At 44.5% G+C, this 22,651-nt stretch overlaps 3 protein-coding genes across 3 annotated transcripts; 1 reads left to right on the forward strand and 2 right to left on the reverse strand.

Moving 5' to 3' along the window:
• Positions 1 to 900: 900 nt before the first annotated feature.
• LOC128718430 (ribonuclease P protein subunit p29) lies at positions 901 to 1,687 on the reverse strand. The gene is made up of 4 exons (XM_053812056.1): positions 1,681 to 1,687; positions 1,313 to 1,616; positions 1,106 to 1,251; positions 901 to 1,037 (listed from the first exon to the last, which is right to left on the reverse strand). Exons 1-4 carry the CDS (start codon positions 1,685 to 1,687, stop codon positions 901 to 903), a joined length of 594 nt encoding a protein of 197 aa, XP_053668031.1.
• A 309-nt stretch (positions 1,688 to 1,996) lies between these two features.
• On the reverse strand, positions 1,997 to 3,104 carry LOC128718431 (uncharacterized). The gene is made up of 4 exons (XM_053812057.1): positions 2,999 to 3,104; positions 2,805 to 2,928; positions 2,166 to 2,739; positions 1,997 to 2,101 (listed from the first exon to the last, which is right to left on the reverse strand). The coding sequence occupies exons 1-4, from the start codon at positions 3,102 to 3,104 to the stop codon at positions 1,997 to 1,999; spliced, it is 909 nt and encodes a 302-aa protein (XP_053668032.1).
• Positions 3,105 to 12,424: 9,320 nt separating this feature from the next.
• Positions 12,425 to 15,712, forward strand: LOC128710160 (pantothenate kinase 3). The gene is made up of 5 exons (XM_053805201.1): positions 12,425 to 12,863; positions 14,370 to 14,841; positions 14,930 to 15,229; positions 15,308 to 15,443; positions 15,510 to 15,712. The coding sequence occupies exons 1-5, from the start codon at positions 12,425 to 12,427 to the stop codon at positions 15,699 to 15,701; spliced, it is 1,539 nt and encodes a 512-aa protein (XP_053661176.1). The 3' UTR covers positions 15,702 to 15,712.
• Positions 15,713 to 22,651: the final 6,939 nt, after the last annotated feature.

A 22,651-nucleotide genomic window follows, 5' to 3' on the forward strand; every position in this document is an offset into this window, starting at 1 on the left:
ACCGGCAGTGGGAGAAAATTGCTCACTACTTCAAAGTGGCAAATCCCCTTTTCAATTTTCTAACGGAAGATGAAGGATAAAATTTTAATGCCCAAGCATAACTCAATTTCATGCCGGCCCCTGCTTCAACGCTTGCACTCGTTGAGTTGAGCGCACAGCCACACTGGCATCGATTTTGAATCTTTTCTCCACGACCGAGGACCGGTCGTTTGTGGAAAATGGATTCACAATCGAATCATACGAACGAACATTATCTGCTGCTACTTCCGATGCTGCTGCTACCTTTCGTGTGGGACAGGGATATATTGCTGCTGCCTTACAAACAGAAAGCTGACCATTAGATGTCCTCGATTGGATAAGAAAAGAAGCAGCAATAGACAATGGAAATATTTTATCTATTGGCATTTTTTCAAATTTATTATTGAAAAATAGTTATGGTTTTCAATATTTCCACATCATTTTAAATCCGCTCCTGCTGTGTGTTGTATAAAATTTGATAATTACACCGCAGACAATAAACAAGCATTATTTTATGATTTATATTATTATTTGGTTAGTATGAGATTCTTACAAATTTCTGTTGCTTGCTTTGTAATTGTTATCATCCTGTAATAATGTAAATCCAAAATAGCGAAATTTTAAATTACATACAAAAGCGACATCTATTGGATTGTAGCGCAAGCAGTACTCAATTCAATTCAATGTGGCAATGTCTTTGCGTTTATTTCCTTCGTATGAAAGTAGTAAATGCATCGTTCCTTGACTAAACTTACCAAGTGCATGCTAACAATAATTTGCATGATTTTTTTAGGAAGAAAGTTATGTGAAAAATGAGAATGTTCCCAATTTCTTCTAAACAGTAGTTGACGTGCACCGTTTCGATGTTCAATCACGTTTCCTTTATAGATCAGGAAGAGCAAATGTTTTTGCTTTTTTCACAGAACGTTCGGCGGGCCGAGCGTTGAGATGTTTTCCGAAAATTGTGATCACCTTGTCGCGAATGGTAACCTCGAACTGAGAATCATTTTTTGGTATGGCTGAAAGAGAAACAAATATACACAACCTCATTAATTCTGCCCACAGGAAATGCTGCCTGTTTACTCACTACGTAGCCTGTTGTCCTTCGACACCATTTTGAAGGTTCCTTTCGTATCCAGTACTACGATTCCTTTCATTCCTACTACGCTGGACTGTTTCGATCGCACGATGTGAATTTTCGCTCCATGATAGTCTGCCTTCAGCAAGCTAGCCCTGGGGGTAAAGAATAGCAATCACTTAACACGCTGCGTAAAACTAACTACCTACTACATACACGACAGTATTATATCTAGATTCTGTCACGACCGGTAGTTGGTCCGATGGGAAGAGTGTATCATAATATCCGCACCACATCTTATGTAGCTTCAATGCGTCTTTGTACTTTACCGTATCGTGTGGTAAAGTGTATAGACCCATTTCTTTAATCTCCTTTCGCGAAAGTTTCTTTTGCTGTTTTGGTTTATCATTCGGGTTTGCTCTATTGTAATGCTTGGCATCTAGGCTCATATAATGTTTCTTCGCATAAATGAAATCATCGCGTTCTTCCGGTTTCACCAAATTGACCATAAACGTAGGACCTGCAAAGATATACAATATAAGAAGTACCTGGCCGTAATAAAATGTATTAAAATTTAGATTTACCATCCATTCTGAACACATGCGTGCGGCTTTTTGTGGGTTTGTTTGGAAGTTTTGTTTACAACATTTGACAGTTCCCGATAGAACCGTACCGCTGTACACAAAGTTCGAATCAGCCAGTTTCACTCACACAATCACACGTTCGTCATTTGATTTCGTTTGCTTCAAATGAGCCGTTGCAAACAATTTTGTGTAGATTGCTACTCATATTACTATAGCATCGCTAATAATCTTTGTATATTGTTCAATTCTCCCTCCCTCGGATGCTTCAAATATGTTAGTTCTAAATATGGCTTACAAAGGGTATGAAATGTTAAAACTAAGTAGCCTCCGAAAACTCCATGACGTTCAGCAGACTCGTAGCTATTTCTCCCAGTTGTTTGTCCGACGAGTTCTTCATCGTTTTTATCATAGACCACGGAATCTGTAAAGCAGATCAAGATTAGTCAATTCGTGCGGTGAAATGCTTACATCCTTACATTCCTTACCTTTTCTGGCAATGATGAGGGTATCCCTGCCTGAAGTGATGTGCTCAGTAGTCGATAGATTATCGCCACCGCAACGGCTACAACGTCCGTAGCATCATTCAAGTTCAAGCAACGTAAAACACCGCTGATAAGCTTTTCTTCGCTCAACATGAAATAAGCGACCGGATCCTCCAGTGACATGTTGTACGCGAACGTAAGTACCATTCGCTTTATGAGGCGAAAGTGAGGAAATCTCCACTGTTCCTGATTCAGCACCATCTTTTTCATGAGCTGCACCACCTCTTCTTGCTGTGCTAAAAATGCTCTACCCTCGGTGTACGCAGCCAGGTTCGTTATGGCACCAAGTACCGATATCACAAATACGTGTTCCATAGATTGTGGGGGCGGCAAATTGTTGCCGTAGGCCAGCAGAAATGACTCAATGATGCCTTTCGTCAGGGCACAATACTTTCGCATTGTTTCCTGCGCTTGTATTAGTATTTTCACATTCGATTGACTTTTGAAAGATTTCCACACGATTTCTCCCATCACGGAACCGATCTTGATCATCACTTGGTATTGCCCTTCGTACAATCTAAAGAGAAAAAAGCGAATCAGTCACCAATGACAACAACGAAGAGCTCTACCGAAATACTCTACTTTTTGTAATGATTTGTCTGGTTAGTTTTTTCCTCCAGCTGTCGCTCTAGCATGGAAATTTTTCCTTCTGCTTTCAGCGCTCGATCCTTCCATGACATCGACTTATCGTCTGCCTCCTTTAGCTCTGCGAGTAAAACACACGATTATCTACGTGTGGAATATTTTCCGCTTCGGCATTCCGTACCCATACTTACTAGATTCCAGCAAAGGCACACATTTATTCGTCACGTAGTGCAGCATTTTCCGATGACGTTGAACGGCTATTTCCATTTTCTTACATTCCTTTTCTGCCTCAGCCATCGTGAAGGGCTGTACCATTCGAGAAATAATATGGAAAAGCAGTGTTTTGCTTCGGCACGCAACCGTTCAGTTCAATCTGTTGCTCTGCTTAAAGTCGAACCGGTTCATAACCGCGTGGAAACGGTTCAATCCTGATGTTGTGACATTTCGCATGTCAGCAATTTAATTCATACAATAACAAATATTCATTTCCGGTACAAATTATAGCTTTTGTGGGGTTTTTATGTTCAATAGTTTGTTTTTTTCACGACTTTTGTAATTGCATAACTTTACCATTTGAATATTATTCCGTTGTACCCTGTGCAATACCATTGTGCAACACTGAATCCCGCAATATAGATGCAGTGTGACAGCAAACTGTCACAACAAACATGGCTATTCAGCGAAGCACAGGGAAAGACGGATAAATATTCTAAAAAGTTGGTTTTGAAATGTGTTTCGTGTTTCTAGCCGCCAGTAAAGAAGAATTTAGTGTGCATTCCAGCGAGAAGTGTTCCAGTACGAAGGCCTAGAACGTGGGAGCTTCAAAATCCAACCGAAACGTAACGCCATATTAGCCCAACTTTGCTCGACATCATCAATCACTGGAGCGCGGTAACACGGTGGCAGTGCGTACAAGCAAAACTGCAAATTGGTTCGCTTTATGGAAGCAAATGCAGACATCTACAGTCAGCTCTGGTAACTGACGTATCGCATCATTTGCATGAAACTTTCTCCATTAGCATCGGCGCTTCGTCCGTTTGGCAAACGGCAGCACAAGATTGAACCGTTTGTTTACGTACGTACCTGCTAATGTGTCTGGCGGGCGGTGGTCGACCTGGTTGGTGGTAAAGAAGGAAGGCAATCAGCGAAGAATGCCGTCGCCGTTCCTGGAGTCTCACTGCGTTTGTGGCGAACGATAATCTAGTGATCTGCGTGATCGTTTCTACCCGTAATGTGCAACGTTAGACGATAGGAGAGACACGCGTATGGTACAGATGTGAAGTACCGTACCCAAGGGAATGTGGTGTTCAGAACTGTTACAACAAAAAATACCGTACCGTATTGAAAGTAGTAGCAAGCACAGTATTTTATTCGAACCGTACATCGCAGCATTTGATTGCAAATCATCGTGTAAACCATCATACAGGATTCTGCCACATATTAATGCACATTAATCATGGATAGCAGTGAAGCGACAGGAAGCACAACCGTAGTACGCAAAGGTAAGTGAAAGTTTTCTTTTCTTGTGGTATTGATTGTCCAACTCTTTTTTAAGAAATCTTCATCATCCTCATTGCGGAATGTGCTAAATTGGGGTCGGCATCGTATTAATTGGCATGCCGTTTCCAAGAGCGAACGTATCGTACGTTGCTTGGCACACATGTGAGGTTGGCGAGAAAATTGAAAGAACTGTCTAAAACCAATACCAAAGGGCAGCAATAATTGATGATTTTGCTTCAGCAATACGCTCCATCTTTGATGCTGGCATACATTTGGCACGTGGCAAAACCGAGAGATTTAAAACACCAAAAACGCTTATCACCGTGTACAATCCATTCGTGTGGATACATTCATTGTACTGCTGCATCGTACTGAAGAGATTACGGGAACGAATGTACTGGAATGATGCGAAATTGTGCCCTCAGCTCGCTCCAGTTTCCAGTTCACTGATAAGCACAAATCATAAATTACATCCACTTATGAAGTAAGTGTCCCTCCACTCCACGAAACCAAGCCGAGTGTACATTTTTCCATGCAGATTTCTAACCCACCGCCCATCAGGTTGTTATCTCGCCAGGTTGGTTATCTTGCCTGTTGGGAAACGCTGGAACACTGAAATTTGCAATAAACCTTGACGGGAGGTAATGCAATCGAAAACGATGTAAAAAAAGACTCAAAAAACCCCTTAGAGCATCGCTGTTCATTAGTAATAGATATTTGTAAAGCTCTATTCAAGTGGTATGCGGTGTTCGATGGCGTTGATGATAATTTTAAACACAATCACAAATTCGATTCCTTTTGCATCTGCTGTGTTCTGTACCCTCTTATTGTTTTGTGATCGGTTATCGGTTGTCAATCGCGTTTATTAATTAGTGTTGATTTAATGATTAAAGATCGTTCTCCAATCGCTGGATCGCTGAAGGTAAATTCGCAATAAAAGGCCGTTTTGATAATGGGGAACAAAGATTATCGTCGTCTAAAAATTGAATGATTTATTACGGGAATCGAACGGCGCATATGAACTGCGACGTTGCTGCGCCGACATTTGGTATTAAGTATGTCGAGAGTAGGACTATAGTAATACTTTACTGCACAAGAATGGGTGCCAATAATAACTGTTGTTCTTCCGCACAACCTGTACCGCACAAGGGTTCACGCCGCCCGTTTGCGAATGAACTGACGTATGAATGAACTGAACCTGCTTTAGTGTGTCGTGTCTGTGCTGCGCGCGTAATGTGGTCTCTGCGCTGTCCAAACCGTGCTTGATTGCGCCTTTGGAACAGCGCGCTCGGGAGAAAAGCTGATAATCGCGCACAGCAAATGCCGAACCGCGCAAACCAAGCGCCAAAGGCGGAGAGTGTGTTTCAGTTTCTATTGACAACTGGATCCTAGCGGTTCAACGCGCGCGCGAACGTGTCGCTAAGAAGCAATCGCGCGATAGATCGGATGATCGTTCGCATCATCGTTGGAGTGAATGAAATTCGACCGCTTGAGGGAGCTGCAACTGGAGAGAGGAGTTGTCGTGTCGTGGGGCGTACTTCGTGCGTGCGTGTACAGTGAATGAAACACGTGAATTTTCGTGCAATTTTTAACCGAGTCGTGTGTTGCTTGCTGTGCGCGGTTCCGAGTGTGGGTGGAAGAAACGAGTGTAGTAACGAGAGGCGTCTATGAGTGTATTTTGTATTTAGACGCCACGAGTCTAACACGCCCGAGGTCATCTCCTGGCAGTGTATTCGCACGGGAGTCGTGCGGTTTGTTCGTGTTGCAGGATTTTTTCGCAGTTTCACCGTAGGTGTCAATCAAACAGATCAATTGATGCTGACCATGTCTTGTCGTCGGTAGTCTTCGGGATAGCCGTAGCAGCAACAGGCCACGAAACGATCATTGCAAGAAGCACAAACTTAATGATCTTTTTCGGAAAACAATCACGATCTTAGTAGCACAGGGAGATGTGAGGAAGAAAATACATGGCGAATGTAGTCTCAGCCATTGGTTGCTATGCAACGAATAGTCATGAGCACCAGGGGTGGCCACTCTATTTTTGCCATTGATGCTTAAATAGTTACCATGTGTATGTGTGTCTTAACACTTGTAGCGCTTGCCGTTCATGGGTGTGTGCAGCTTGAAGATCGTGGTGAAGTATGTGAAATCTGCACAATGACTCCATCTCTTCTCGATCGCACGCAATGTTGCGATTCTCCTGATACTGCCTCTCCATCACACACCGTTACAGGAGCATTGTGTAACCGAATTTGGCGGTACTTTCTGCGATCGCCCGCCCTGTTCCTCCGGTGTGGTTTAGTGCCATCATCACGACGCACCACGCACATTAGTAACCGTCTTGCGGAATGTTGGGCTGTATGTATGTGTTGTACACGCGGGCGCATTGGAGAGAGCGCAGTCTAGGTGGTCATGACTTCAGTTCGCTTCCTTGTTGTTATGTGTAGCTTTCGGGGGCTTTGGGGGTAGTTTGGATGAGTACATGACGCTACACCACACCAGTCAGTTATTGCAGGCATGGCTTTTCACGTACGAATATCACTCCAACTCTCCGCTGGACATCTTCCGTCACCGTGCGTTTCCCTCGGCAAGGCTGATGCCAAACGGTTAGACTTCTGATACGTTAGCATGCCGACCATTTTGATGGCTCCATGTCCACCACACCTCCACCGGCAGGGCGGTTGGTGTGTAGCACTTTCGCTGCTCAAAGGCCACATGTGTGTGCACGAACTGGAGCGTTAAATGCACGCGAATGTTCCAAACCGCTCGTCGAAAGTGGTGGTGTAATACTGGTGGCCATCTTGACCAGCAACTCTAACCTCTGTATGCATGCGCCCTCCAGCCCCCTAGGTGCGATAAGAAAGGGGAGGGGGGGGGGCCAAGTGACATGATCGCCGGCACATTCCCAAGCGACACACCTTCGTCGTGACGTTATGGAACCGAACCGGAGCCGGAGTAGTAGTAGGGAGTCTTTCGCGCAAGGAGTTTTGTAGGTCAGCGCGCAAAAATCCTCATCACGCCACGATCGTGATCGTGGTGGAGAACAACGCCTCAGTGCGAGCAGTGTGAAACAAAGCCACCGAGACCTAGCCGGAAGTGTGCCGTGTGTCGGTGGCCTTTTTTTATATACCACTCTACTGGCTGGATGTGCGAGTGCGGCTACCCAGCGGTGGACAGTTGTGACCGCGTGCCATGATACGCGTACACACGCACACCGATCGTCAATGTCGCGTGTCAGGAGGTTGGTGCAAAGTTCAGTTCATTACTCTAGTTCACTCTCTAGTCGGTTTGCCTTGGCCGTGCCGGTGCACCGGTGGGTTTTGTACTTTGACGAGGCGACAGAAAAAAAGACGTCCAGAGAGTGTGCGTGTGCGCGCGGCTTTTAAATGGCGTGATCTTCAACATCTACGTGCAATGGCGGTCTTATCGTTGCAGAATGGCCGTGTGCTTTGTGGTGATCGTCCCTTTCTGAACGCTGGCTCGTCACAGGCCGGGGTTTCCGTATTAAACAGACCATATATCTTCATGTAGGATATTTTGAGGAAGGTACTACGAAGCGACTTGTTTTGATTGTTTTGTTTTGCTGTTTTGCTTGATCAATCGATCGTTAAAAACCGGATTTGAGTTGATGTGTTGATCTCGAAGTCGATGCTTTGTATCTTGAAGGTTGTTCGGAAGCAAAACAGCTAGTCCTAGACATTAAAGTTCTCCAACAAATTTGACGATAATTTACTAGCACTCAGGGCGGTATCTTCGTTTCAGTTCTATCAGCTCTTTCAGCATAACTTGATGTTACAAACAGCCTTCCTATCATGTATCAATCCTTTGTTTACAAAACAACGATCTCAAGAGGAGTTTGCCAAACTTCTTAAGCTTGTCGAATGGGTCAGTCGAAGCACACAGCACGACCATTGCTTCATTCACTTATTTACTACCACCCAGCAAACGTAACAATCTGCCAGCCATGTCTTGTTATGCCTCAAGCAAGGGTAGCTTCACGGGGTGGCTAAATAAAAGCATCCCCGTCCAATCACTACCGTAGATAAGATTAAAAGATACGCAATGGATGTGTGTGAGAGTGTGCATGTCCCCATAAACAACAATTACGAGCTGATTTTGTTTCTTTTTGTTTCTCACAAATTTGTCGGCCAACGGTCAAGTGGAACCAGCCCGGAACGGTCGTTCGGTACTACGCCTCCTCTTAGAAGGTGTCGTATGCTTTAATACCCCTTCCTTTATGTGCTGTTTTGCCAACAAAGCGATGATTGGTACGGGGAGGCTCATCATCCTAGGTGTTTGCTGCAATCTCTTACGAGTTTCGCCAGTCAAAACAGTGTTCGCATGGGGAGAATTATTGGTGAAGTCTAGAAGCAACACCACCACCACCACCGGCCGGGTGATAGAAGCCCCCCGTTGTTGGCAACTTGGAGTTGAGCTTTTTTGTCCATATCGCTCAACCGGCACAGCGTTTGCCAATTCATGCCGATTCCATACCACAATCCCAGACAACGACAGCAGCAAAAACGCTGCGAGATGGTGTGTGCTTCTCATTGCGAAGGTTATCATCACCGATGCAGAAGCACTAACGAGTAAATGTACAACTCTTGGTCGAATGTGTATGTCGTGTCGGTGCGGGCCGACATCTCTTTTGTGGTGGGCTTGGGTTATTTATGTTTGGATGGCCAATGAAACGGTTAGTAAAGGTTGCAATCATTAGCGAATTGGAAGGGAGGGGTCTCAATACCTACCGAACTTCCAGCCCATGTTGTTTGTTGTGGTTTATAATTTCTGGTTTTCTGATGTGCCCGGTTGATTGTTTTGATGCGGAGCCAATTGTGGCAGCTGGAAAGTTCCGCCGGTGATCATCGGGCGGAGAAAGTTTGATTCTATAATTACCCGGTTGCAAAGAGATGATGCAGGCTGCCGGATTAGGAATGGCGTAGTTTTCGTTTTTTTTAAAGATAGGTTGTGTGAGGGAACATTTTCAAAGGAACTATCGATTGTGTCTCGAGTCGTTCACATGAATTTTCAGGGAAGAATCAGTCCAAACATTGGTCGACTCTTAGTCGATGTGTTATTATTAGTCGATATTAGTCTATATTAAGATTCACAAAACCTTCAAGAATTATTGATTAATGAATCTCTCGAAGATTGACTGTTATAGTGAATATTTTGTAGATATTCGTAAAACGTATCTTTCATATGAATTTTCCGATGTTACTGAAGACTAGCAGTACCTGTGATATGTCTAGTGTATACAAAGGTGTATGGTGTAAGCTAACTGATCTTCGATCGTTTAGTCTTCAAGAATTTTTGAATCTTCATGATAGAGAATTAGAGTCCATTATTTGCTTCAAAGATACTACTGAAGACTAGCAATCCCTGGGATATGCCAAGTGTATACATTGGTGTATTGTAGAGGCAAACTGATCATGCTCAATCTTTGATCGATAAGTCTTCAAGGATTTTTTGAATCGCCATGATAGAGAATTAGAGTCCTTTATTTGGTACAAAGATATGAATCTTTCCTAAAGGTGAGATTCTAGAACTCGTATCCCATTCACCCAACGCTGATTATGTCTTCAAAATGATAAAATTCTTATAAATCATTTCGATAGTTGTCGATGTGTCAGTTACAATACAAACAGATGAATGCTTTCAAGGTACCTAAACTCATTTCATTCGCGAGTCGTTTCCGGTGCCCAGAATATTGACGCACCTTAAGCACCCAGCGACTTGAATGGAATGAAGCACCTTAAGCTGAACTCGCAACTGATTTCCATTTGCCCGCGACACCGCAGTGACCTCGCACACATTGAATAAACTCCCTTTTATTACTTCACTTGCCCAAGCGAAACAAGGAACAACAAACAATCGCAGTTGTTCGCAGCTACAATTACAATTCGGATTTTGTTTAGTGTTTAGAACCCATTGAAGTAGTTGCCGTTCGTTCCCTTTTCATCGGCAGTACATGGTCGCTGTGCAGAAGGGCGGTTTTCCTATCCGCGTTCTCGCGTCACGCGTCAATCACGTATCTTTTTCGCAGTTAATTACCCGCACAATGTTCCAACCACTCTTCCGATGGTTTCCCATCGCATTAAGTCTGGTGCTGGTACAACAAACCGATAGAAGAAAAAAAACCGTGTCTCTTGCCGTAGCGATAGCCATTTGCGTCATGTTGAGCCAGCAGCCATTTTTCCCGTGGCTCTCGTTGCATATGTGTGTATCGTAAAACCACCATATCCGACGATTGAGAATGATTAACCCAACGAAGGCTCTTTGATGTGGGGATCGCACAAAATCGGTAAACAAATCGGTGACAATGAACCAAAAAAAAAAAAGCTGGTGACTTCCATCCGGAACACTGAGTGTGTGTGTGTGTGGGAGGGGGGGGGCTCGTGTTGCCTGTAGTTTTATTGATAAACGGTCAGCTTACAGCGTCATAATTGCTGTATGCGGAACAGAAAATCAAACAATCCGTTCCGGCGGGACAGTGCGTCATGTTTAACCCGCGTTGAAGTTGGTTGATGGCCGAATCGGATAAGTACCGACGAATGTTGTCTACCACATGAGAGTTCATCAAAGATCACGAGTGATCAACCTGTTTTTTTTCTGACGTTTTTTAGGTAGTTTTAGTGAGGCGAAAAATTTTTCGTTCTTTCCTTATGTTTACGTCACATCACTCGGTCGGAGACAACATGTTTTAATAATTATGATTACTTCATGTTTAAAAAAAAACTCATAAGTGTCCTTTCTACTTAATCTTACTCGAGATGATGCAGTGTGAAATGTGCATTCGTTGCATTGCAAGACAAACCAAAACATTTGCTCGTCTCACCCATCGTTGACGTCTACAAAAATATCAAACGAAGCACTTCGGGTGCCTTGTAATGTGATCAAAAATAGCCTCGCACTCTGGGGCTTTTGCTTGTTCATTTGTTTGTTGTGTTATCCCCTTTTCTACACCTGTGCAAACGTGCTTTCCCAACCTTGACCAATTGGTTTGGCACACACAACACTGCTGCTGCTCAATATTATTTTCGCACTACGCATCATCAACATGGCGGCGAATGCGATGCTGAAGTAACTCGTTAATTGCTAAACAATTCCTTTTTGATGGTGACGTAAGGTGCGGAGATCAGCAACAGTGGGGAGAAGATTGTACATTGACCGGACACGGTTAGCATCGGTACTGCTCTACCTGGGTTTACCGGGGAGCGGCTACTTAGCACCTTATCGTCCTGACACTAACGGGCCAATCATTTTGCAAACCATCCTTGATAAGACTGCGAATTCGTTTCGAGACGCACGAAAACCTAACGGTTTAACACCCAGCCACCAGTGCATGGCATTGATAGCCGTGTCATGTCAAGGTCGATAAAATTACGAGTGTGGGCAACGTTACGCAGTGGACTCATTGAACACACAGTCAGAATTGGTGCACGGCAGGCGACGGGCCAACATTGCGAACACTGATCCGACCTCGATAGGGTAGCACCACCTGTGAGCTATGCCTTGCCTTGTTAATCGTTTGTTGCTACACCGTATCGCGAATGTTGTAGAATCGGCCGAGGAGTTAAGCAATCGATGCGTAATGGGCGCCATCTTTGTACGCTTTTGTAATCGATGCGTGTGTTTTGTTACGTAGATAATGGACTAAGCAATAATCAGGTGTCTTTCTCTGTGAAGGATTTGTCCAACGGGGTGCGATAAGAGGTCCCGAAGGTGCTGCTGTTGCTACTGCTATCCGCGATCCCACCGACATAAGACACTAGCAGCCTTGCGGTTCTCCAAATTACCTTTGACCCGAAAAAAAAACCACCTTTTCTCGCGAGCTAACACGAGCATTTACAATCATCTCATCACTTCACCACCAGGTGGCGCTGAACGCTTGCATCGAAAGGGGTATCCGTTTGCGCCAAGAGCGGGCCCTAGAACGATGGACACGGACGGACGCACTGGACAATCTTGGTCTGCAGCTCTCTAGTACCGTGACACGCTGGCTACTGTACGGTACCGTCGTACCCTCCGTCCTTTCGTCCCACTACCAGCATCGTCCGTACGCCGTACATTCCACCACCCACAACCGTCACCACGTGCGCAAACCGAGACGCAAAATGTCATCGACGGAAAGCGGGGCGAGTGGTGATGGTGGTGGTGGCGCCGGCAACAGCAACAGCAGCAGTCCCAAAGTGCCCTCACCCAGCCGCAGAACGTACCGGCGTGGGCGTGAACTTCATCGCACGTCAACGGCCACGTCGTCGTATTCGTCGGCCGGTTCGATTACGTCCATACTGTCTAGCCTTTCGTCGGTGAACAGTGCCGCCGGTGGTCAACAACATTCCCAGCGCAAACAGCGCCGCCACAAGCGGCGGACGGTCAGACCCGCAGCAGCGGGTGGTACGACGACCGGTAGTAAGTCCGGTTCGGAAACCAAAGGTGAAAGCACGCGGCGACGATCGCGAAAAACGATGACCAACAAAGCGACCGCCGATACCCGATGGACCGACGAAAGCCGGTCCGATTCTTCAGAACATTCCATTGAGGGACCAGTGTGTAAGCATCGTTCCTATCTTACGCTTCGTTACGTCTTTGCATTAGCGCTTGCGTTATATCGGTTGACTTTATGCGCTTGCTGTGAGATTTGTTGTATTCTTTTCATTCGTTGTTTAATTTTCCTCTGTTCATTATGTTTAATTTCGTAGAGTTTGCCTTGGAGATTTTACCAGTTACCAATTGCATTTTTTCCAAAGAGTCATTTGTAAAGATCTTCGTACGGCATGAGTCGATTCTTTGTTAAAGACTCGTAAATCTATAAAGATTTATAAATCGTTCTTAAAGGCGCGAATCTCCCAAGATCCGAGAATACCTAGAATACCTAGAGAAGATCATATCTGCAATAACCTTTGATGACTTATGGGGTTCACATAATTATCTCTGAAGAATCACGAGTCTCCAATGATCTCCAATGGAGATTGGAGATTAGATCTTAAGATGTATTTGATGTAGTGTGCGTTTCAGTCATAGGAATAAGTCAATTGATTGATGTCAGGACACTGCAAATTCTTTGTTTAACTGGTGGGAAAGCTCTCATTTCCTTGTTGCTATTGCTGCCATCGAATCTCACCTTTCTAATCAATAATAAATCCATCATCCTTCAAACTGGTCAAACACAAAATTTGCCACGCTCCACACACTCTTCTACAACGTTTAAATGTTCACGTGTTTCCAGTAACCTTCGCTTCAAGATGATGCTCGGTGAAATTCTTCTTGCTAATCTAGTCAGACTGTCCGTTCCAGTCCACAGCTCGTGCCATATGTTTGCTTTTCACTCTCACCACCGATCGGGAAAGGGGCACGTGCGTCGAAAACCGGTTACGTGGGGCCAGAACACACCTCTGTTTTGTTGCGCATGCTACAGTTCTAGGCTTGTCTTTCAAAATCATGCCGCGAATCATGTGCATATCGTGTCTAAACCGCTTTGCATCTGACAATGCTGGAAATAGTGAGCGTTGATAAGGGTCTAGACGCTCGATGAGTCCTTGGTAATGACTTTTGAGCACATGCGTCTCCTCCGATGGGGATGTGAATTTGGATTTTGGACCTTTCCTTCCGTCTTACGGGCAACCGGTAAAGGCGGACGGGTACAGCTTGCTGATAACGGTGACGTTTCCAGTCCCATTTCACAGCTACTGTCGATAACCCTAATCAAGGATTCGAATCGAATCGGTTGTGTTGAAGCTGGTGGATGGAGGATCATGTAGCGGCACCGGTTCGAACACGTGATCATCGAAGCGCGGAGGTCAGTTGAATCTTGATCAGCTGGTTTTGGTTTGAACGTGGAGTAAGAAAATGACCTTAACCGAATGATGCGGCGAGAAGAAGCAGCAATGTTAAACACCGTTGCATTCTGGGGTAGCGATAAGTGTGTGGTTTGGGCGGATGCTGTTACTGAATATGTGTTGCTTAGTTTAATTTTCATCTTCTCTGTTTGCTTCGTGTGCAGTTGGAATTTGACCTAATGGATTGTGTGTGTTTTTTTCTTCGTTTCTTCTGTAACAGCGATGCCATGGTTCGGCATGGACATTGGCGGTACGTTGACAAAGCTGGTGTACTTCGAGCCGAAAGATATCACACCGGGCGAGCTGGACCAGGAGGCTCGGATTTTGCGCAACATTCGGCGCTACCTGACGAAAAATTCCGCCTACGGCAAGACCGGCCACCGGGACAGCCACCTGCAGATGGACGATGTGGTGATCCGTGGCCGCCGTGGCTCGTTACACTTCATCCGCTTTCCGACGTCGGAAATGCTGAGCTTTCTGAAGCTCGCCAAATCCAAAGGCATGGCACAGCTGGTGACGACCGTGTGCGCAACCGGGGGCGGTGCCTTCAAGTTCGAGGACGACTTTCGGCAGCACGTCAACATGAAGCTGGCCAAGTTCGACGAGCTGGACGCGTTGATCAAGGGCATCCTGTTTACCGAAACGCACAACAAATGTGAATGCTACTTTTGGGAGAATGCCAATGAGATTAGGTAAGCCACCCTTGACCGCCGCTGTTGCATCCTGGACAAACTAATCGAACGTTTTCCTTTCCTTTTCTTTTCGCTTGGGCCCATGCAGTAGTACGAAGAAAAAGTTCGACTTTAGTCAACCGTACCCGTTTATACTGGTGAACGTCGGCTCGGGCGTATCGGTGCTGGCGGTGCGTGGCCCGGACAACTACAAGCGCATCTCCGGTACGAGCCTGGGTGGCGGAACATTCCTGGGCCTGTGCTGTCTGCTCACCGGCTGTGAAACATTCGAGGAAGCAATACAATTAGCGACGAAGGGTGATCATAAGAAAGTAGATAAGTTAGTTAAAGACATTTACGGCGGCGACTACGAGCGGTTCGGGTTGCCCGGTGAGTTGGTCGCATCAAGGTAAGTTTCGGTGAGGGATCAGCTACTTTTCTACCTTCAAATGTTAACTCTCGGGTATGTTTGTGTTTTATTTGACAGCTTCGGACAGATGCATCTACCGGAACGAAGGCAGAGCGTTAGCAAGGAGGATCTGGCCCACGCTATTCTTGTGACGATCACCAACAACATCGGTTCGATCGCACGCATGTGTGCAAGTAATGAGAAGATCGAGAAGGTAAGTGGAGCATCGAGACAAACGAATGTGAGCAATCTCGCTAATGGGATCGTTACACCATTTTAGGTTGTGTTCGTGGGCAACTTCCTGCGTGTGAATCCGATATCGATGAAGCTGCTAGCGTACGCGATGGATTACTGGTCGAAGGGAACGCTCAAAGCCTTGTTCCTGGAGCACGAAGGCTACTTCGGTGCTGTCGGTTGCCTTTTGCAGTTCAACGGCGAGCTGCACGCACAAGTCGGTGATTTACTTACTTAGATTAGTAGATAGCAGTAACGTAACACAAGGAAGAGAAGAAGCGAGAGAAGGCGATCGTCACCATCTGTCGCATACAGCGCCTTCTCTTGGTTTCATTTTGCGCACTAGAGTAGCTAGTTCGTTGGTTCGTTCGCAATACAATTTGTTTTGGTAAGGAAAAGTAAGCGATTATATTATGGCCAAAGGCTTCCGGGAAAGCTTCATAAAACGTAAGTGCATCTCAAAGTCAGTTTTCTTCACCTGTTTATGTGACCAAGAGTCAAAACCGGAATGTGGCCGATAGCGGAAAAGGCTTATAACCCACCTCACATACGCTCACAAAAAGGAATCCATGCACGACTACTGTAAGCTTCTCAATCAATATTGTCCTAGCAATAGGAACGAATCTATACGTCGGGATAGATTGTAAGGCAAGCATTGCTACAATGCTGTTAGGATTTAAACATAACACATGTTGAGTGAGCGAGAAGAAATCCACATCATATTGAAATGATGTCCTCCAACTCCGATGGCGACACTTGCATCCGTCGGTTTGTCCGTAAATGAGCTGTGAGAAATCGCGTGTAACAAAACAAGTATCAAACCAGGTAGCAAATATTGCATTGTTTTTAGAACGGCTTTCGGTTTTTCTTCATGCTGGCATTCTTACCGCTCAAAAGTCGTTGAGGGACAGGTAAATCAATACAATCAACTTGTAAGCCTTCGTTCCTGTTGGAATGGAGAGTGGATGCTAACAAAATCCATGACCATCGTTCGACGAACGTGTCCCGAAAAATATTTACATCGAGTGAGATTCCTTAAGCAGGGTGCGGACTACCACAGCTCACAATTAGGCGTTATTCGGAACTAGGTATTTTTTTTTAGGTATAGCAGGGAAGCGGCACCGGGTTTGGAGATAAATTAAACAAGTAAAAACGATAAGTAAACGAGCTATAGATAGATGGGACAGGTGCTCATTGTGAAGACACACGTACACAAGAGTATATGTGTTTAAAAAAAAGGTCGGTGGGATTAATGTTATTGCTACTATTATTAATATTATTATTTTATATCTTTAGTAGAAGTTGAACAAACGATTGGCATTGCTATCATTTGAGTTCAGAACTCAAATGGTAACGCTTACCTTTGTTTCGTAAAACGTAGATACCGAACAAGAAAGTAAACCTTAAGGTTCTCTAGAATGTACTTGTTTGATCTTTTCTCCTGCAGACTGCTAAGTGACAAAAGGGGTTAAAAAAGATGGCAGAAACAGTTTTGTGTGAAACGCATGGAACAATGGTATAAACGAAATTCAATATATGGCCAACCACTAGCTGCTACTTTTACACAAAACACAAACTTTACAAACATTAAAGCATAACAGAATAACGGAAATGATACGTATCACCGGGGATGAAGGGGTGTTAGTGTGTGTGTGTGTAGTTGGCTAAGGCTGCTCAAACTCTCAAACGCCTAAAAATGCCTAAAAGTGCATCAATTCGCCTCAAACGAAGCACACATCAATCGCATGAAACGTAAACGACGAAAAGGCAGCCACGAAAGGAAAGCATGAAGGAACGATTTTAGTACTGAACATGAGAAACAGAAAACTCTATTAAAGTGCGCCCCCTTCAGCCAATAGTCCAATACACGTGACCCAGGAACCGACGGTATCGAAATCAATTTAAAGAACAACAACAAAAAGACAGTTTTGATCGCGTTCGATCATTGCTAAACAATTTTCCACTATTGCTTTATACAGTTAATAAAAACCAAATGAAATATATCTATATATACAGCGCACACGAAGATGGTGTATATGGTCGATGTGTTACGAAAAAAACTTACCCCCGAAACAACCGGATCGCGCCCAGGTACAGGTTGATCAACACAGTTTCGACAGTGTTTGCTAAGTAGATAAAATTGATATCTTTTCCATAATCTGTTTCAGGTTGACAATTGTTAAAAGAACATTGTATGCTTATGTTCTCCAGTGTACACTAGGGGTTCCAGTGCGTCATTCCAATGGCCCTCACTGAAAAATCAGTTTTCCAATCAAAATTCAACAAATTGCAGAGGAAGAACTTGTTGCATTGTTGAAGTTGCACCGAAGAAATGAAACGCACCCCCCCAAAACAGTGCCAAAATCGGCCCAGCAGCGTTCAACACAACAATCGCCGACGATCGCGAAGAAAGACGACCCCAGATTTCAATGCGTGTGAGGGAGAGAGCGAAACGGTTGTGTTGTTGTGGTTGTTGTTGTACTGCCTGCCACCCGGTTTGGGGGGGAAAAGCTGTGAGAGAATTATGCTCAAATTTACGCACTCCTTCGCTCTTCGTGGATGGGCCCCGGGTACTGCGGGCTACAGATCTCATTCGCCGTTCGGTTGTCGTTGCCGTCGCCGGTGCGTGTTTTTCTTTCGTTGTTTGGTGTTGTTGCGGATTTTCGGTCGATTCTCCGTCAACTGCGTCATCGTTTCGTTTCGCACGTACGCCAAACCGTTCCAGCCTGTACACTCACTCACTCACATCACCAACCATCATCATCGTCATCATCATCGGAAGCAGCAGCAGCCAACCCTATCGGTGTGTTCGAGGTTTGTCGATTGTTTTGTGCCTCGAAGGCCATTTTCCGCGCGCATTTCTACCCTTCCCAAACCCCGCCAAACAACGGACCCCCACCGTGCTGTGGGGAAGTGTGAGTCTCTGTGTGTTGTGCTGTAAATGCACTAGATATAGCATACAACGAAAAAAAAAAAACCCGGCCGGTCCCGGGATCAAACGCGTGTGTGTGCATTTCTTCCCGTACACGTTACGGCTCTCGGTTCGTTCGCAGTTTGTTTTCTGCTGCTTTTATTACGCGTGCATATTTCGCGCGTCTGCATCGTTTTGTGTGCATCGTTTGGTGACGGTCCACGAATACCGGTGTGGCCATACTTTCCGTGTGTGTGTCGCTCGCTTGCTCACACACGAACGTGTCCCGTGTTCCCAGTGAAGGTTCTTTCAAGTTTGTTGCCCTCGCGGATATCTTCCACATTTGGGTTGTTTGGTTGCATTCGAAGCAAATGCAATTTATGCAGATTTGTTCCAAATTTATTGAGCTTAATGTTTAGCGTTTTTAGAAGCATATAATAAACACAGGAACCTTAAGCATGCGGGCCAGATAATGCATATAATATATTGTATCCTACTAGAAGGGAAGATCGAATGATCAACAGAATTATATAAGTACATTAAACAATAAACCTGTACTTAGCTGTTTTAGATACTTCTTATCCATTTTTTTTTCTAATTCCTTTACGCTTTTCACTCTAAAAATAAACTAAGGATAAAGTAAAGGTAGATAATTGTTTAAACTTATCACGCAACACAACCTCACGGCGTTCGGGTATCGTGGTGGTCGTGTGAAAAATGTGCAACAATTAGCTCAAACAGGCCAAACAAACCCCATTAATTAATATGAGTCGAACATTCGATTGGGAAAAAGTTTCTCAATGTGCTAAAGTGTTGTTAACAAGATGATGTGTTTTTTTTTGTTCTATTCCTAATCAGTTCCGTGTGTGTGTGTGTGTGTGCGAAAATTCTTCTCACGTGTGGGCGCGCAGGTGTTTGTGAGTCAGGTTCCGTCGAAGTGTGCGGTGTGTTTATCGTGTGAAAATACCATTTTGCTGCCCGATAAGGGCTGCTAAAGCGATTGAAAAGCCAGCAAAATCCATCCGTGGGCTGACGTGAGTTTTTTTGTTGTTGCTATAATCTGCCACACAGTGGCGTGTTTGTGGTTGTGCGTATTACATCTTTAAAAAAAAATGTAACGTGATCGGGAGTTTGAAGTGTGTTGCAAGTTGAGCATTCATTGCTCTGAGGAATCTGGGCAGCTTCCTCTTTCGTGCCCTGGCTGTGCGGACGCGCGGAAAGTGAAAATTAGTGAAAATTATTAATTTTTGCATTCGCATTTCACCCGAAGGAAGATTAATCATTGGCTAGAAGAAGCGAAGAAGTGGTTTTGAGTGTTTGTGTGTCGGTGTGTGACACGTTTTATGTGAGCAGACGTCACGACGTCAGGCCAAGTTGAGCATTGAGGACGTACAACACGTGAAAGAAGGTGAGTAGGTGTAGATTTATGTTTTCTTGCAGTTCCGACACACTGTGGTTGACTGTCTGTTGCAGGTGACCTTGATAAGCATCATTTTTTTTGGACAGAAGAAAATTGGAGTTTTGTATTTTATTCCCTTCTTATATCACAGCAACGCATCATTCGTTTAAAAAACTACCAATTTTTCATATAAAAGATTCGCAATGTTTGCTACAATCTTTCAGAAATAAAATGTAGTTTAATTTAAAAAATAAATACAACAAAAATATCCCGAAATGCACCCGATGATTGTTACAGTTCCACAGCGCCCAGTACAATTTTCCATTATCATCGCCCTCCGATCCGTGTGGGTTGCGCTTATCGGTGGTGTTATCGATGGGACTGTTATCGAAAGTTTGTTTTGCGGAAAGTTTTTCACCCAACGACACAAACCGGCTGTTTCCAAGTTGATTCGCTTTCTGGTCGAATCTATTTTTTTTTTTTTTTAAATTTTTTTTTTTAATTTCTGGTAAGAATCCTTTTTCTGTGATCCACAATTTCCCTCTCGTTTTGTGTGGTTCCTCTCTCTCTCTTTCCCTATTATTCTCTCTAAGAAAACCATCGGAAAACGGTACAGACACCGACCTTGCTGGCCCATTTTCACGACCTTGTACCTTGGTAACAGAACGTGCGAAAAACTCTTCTGCCCCCTTTTGTAATGTGTTCTAAGCTGGTGTGAGTGGTTCCGGTGGCATTGAGTCTACAAGTAAGTTTCCCGCATTTTACTAAAGATGACGTCACCGGGAAGGGGTGTAACACTCGCTTACCATTTTGACTATTGCTGTAGCTTGCCGTAGCAGTATGCTGCTTACTTTTGAGGCAAGGTGGTTCAAGTTACCAAATATTTATAAAGAGCCTATAGATATTTGAGCTTAGCAGCTGGATCCCTGTTGTCCAGAGTCCCGGACTACCTATCGCCATTCTGTGTTGCTATGTGCCACCATCCACTCAAGGTGTTTGGTCCGTGTATATTTGGGAGCATACATGAACGACATGAACGTTACGGAACAGAACTGGAGTACGAGAGTTCTTGAGTTCTGGAACACAGAATCTCACAATCTGGAACTGGAACAGAGCTTCTGGTTTTTCATAGGTTAGACATCCCATATTAGAATTGCATCATTATGGTGTCCAACCATCCAAGCTCTATGGGTCGTTTATTATTTCAAGCGACATTATACTTCATCTCATATCTCTATTCATGTCTCTAAACATTCACAAAATTTACTATCGACACAAAAGCGAAACACTCATTCACATACAAAGTCATGATCTGCATTTGGTGGGATTAGAATCGTGTCATGTACTACGAGCTGCTTTTGAGTGGTCAAACGAATGGGTAACGAAGTCTGCTAATTCGTTTGATGCGAGTATTGATGAAAAACTGACCAGAATATACGCGAATCAGTCATTTCTTTGTACTTTCCACGTTTATGCCTGGACTCTGGTCAAAAACTGTTTGTTGGCTCGATGCTCGTACTGGGGCCCCGCTGTGCCATTTCCATTGAATTGGAATTCGTGATTTACCGGAAATTGTTTGAAAGCTGAATAAAAATTGTAATTTCCGATTGACCATCCTTTCAATAAATCCTCAAACTGTGGGAGAAAAATGCTAGCAACTTGCTTGTACACCCAATGCTTACCGTCACCGCGACGGCTTAGTATCTGTTACAAGAAGGTCAAATATATGCGAAAGAGATGCTACCAAATATGGGTTTAATTTTAAAAAACACAAGCAAAATCTATTGTTTTGTTGAAACATATTTTAGTAACACTTATCATAATCATCATTTTGCAATGACTATTGATATGAATGTATGTAAAATGAAGGTTACCACTCTTAACTTAAACAAAACGGCTTAGAGTAAATCCCTCCAAGATGAATGCAAATAAGCACCCAACAGTGCGTAACAAATATTCTTTTACATCACACAACTAAACCGATAAAACAGCAGCTATTTTTCGATAAATTTCCTCTTCCTGGATAAGATAACGAATCTCATCCACACCTAAGGGGGGCGCCGAAAGAGAAAACCTTCACTTGGGGCGGGGAAAAATGGCAACCTTTTCACCACTTTAATTATAGCTCCCGTTTAATAATGACTCCTTTTGCTTCCCAACCCTCCCACCGCATTTGGACGGTGTGCTTAAAAATAGCCACCAAGATCGGGAACCGGACAGGGCGGAGCGGATGTACAACTCGGGGGATGAAGTATTCGGGAAAAATGGGCACCCGGAATGGGCCCAGCTTATACAAAGGCAGGCATAATTCATGATGGTTTCTTGGTTGCAAATGGTACCAGGGAGTTGGGTGAAGCTTTTAATGTTCCCCATACACACAACCGTCATTGACCGATCGGATCCGGATCCCGATCGCGATCTCGAAACCGATCGATGATGAGATTTCTTTTTTCGGTTCCGATGGATTGGCGGTTCTGTGTGCTTTTTTCGATTGGTGGAGCTTCAACTCATTCCCGTATCACAAAGACTGTACAGCCTTGCTTGTATCATGTACGATCATGTTTCAGTTTTTTTTGGGAAGGAAGGAGGGGGAGGGGGGGTGAAGAAGTGATCCCCCTCCTCTCCCGCACAAATTTCGCCAGACCAGATGAGATAACGGCGTGTGTGCGTGTGCAGTTCCTCTCCTTTGCTGGCCCGGTTTCTTTTCGTGACGAAAATGGCAAATTCGAGTATGAAGGCGAAACGAAACAAAAATTGCGTTCCGCGGTTTTATGCGCGCACACACACACACACACCCAAAAAAGACCCCGCGAGGGAGAGCGAGAGTTCCGTGAGATGGAAGAAAAGCACAATAGGTCAGCATGTTTGATGGCCGTCG

Source organism: Anopheles marshallii, chromosome 2, assembly GCF_943734725.1.
Source record: "Anopheles marshallii chromosome 2, idAnoMarsDA_429_01, whole genome shotgun sequence".
NCBI lineage: Eukaryota > Metazoa > Arthropoda > Insecta > Diptera > Culicidae > Anopheles > Anopheles marshallii.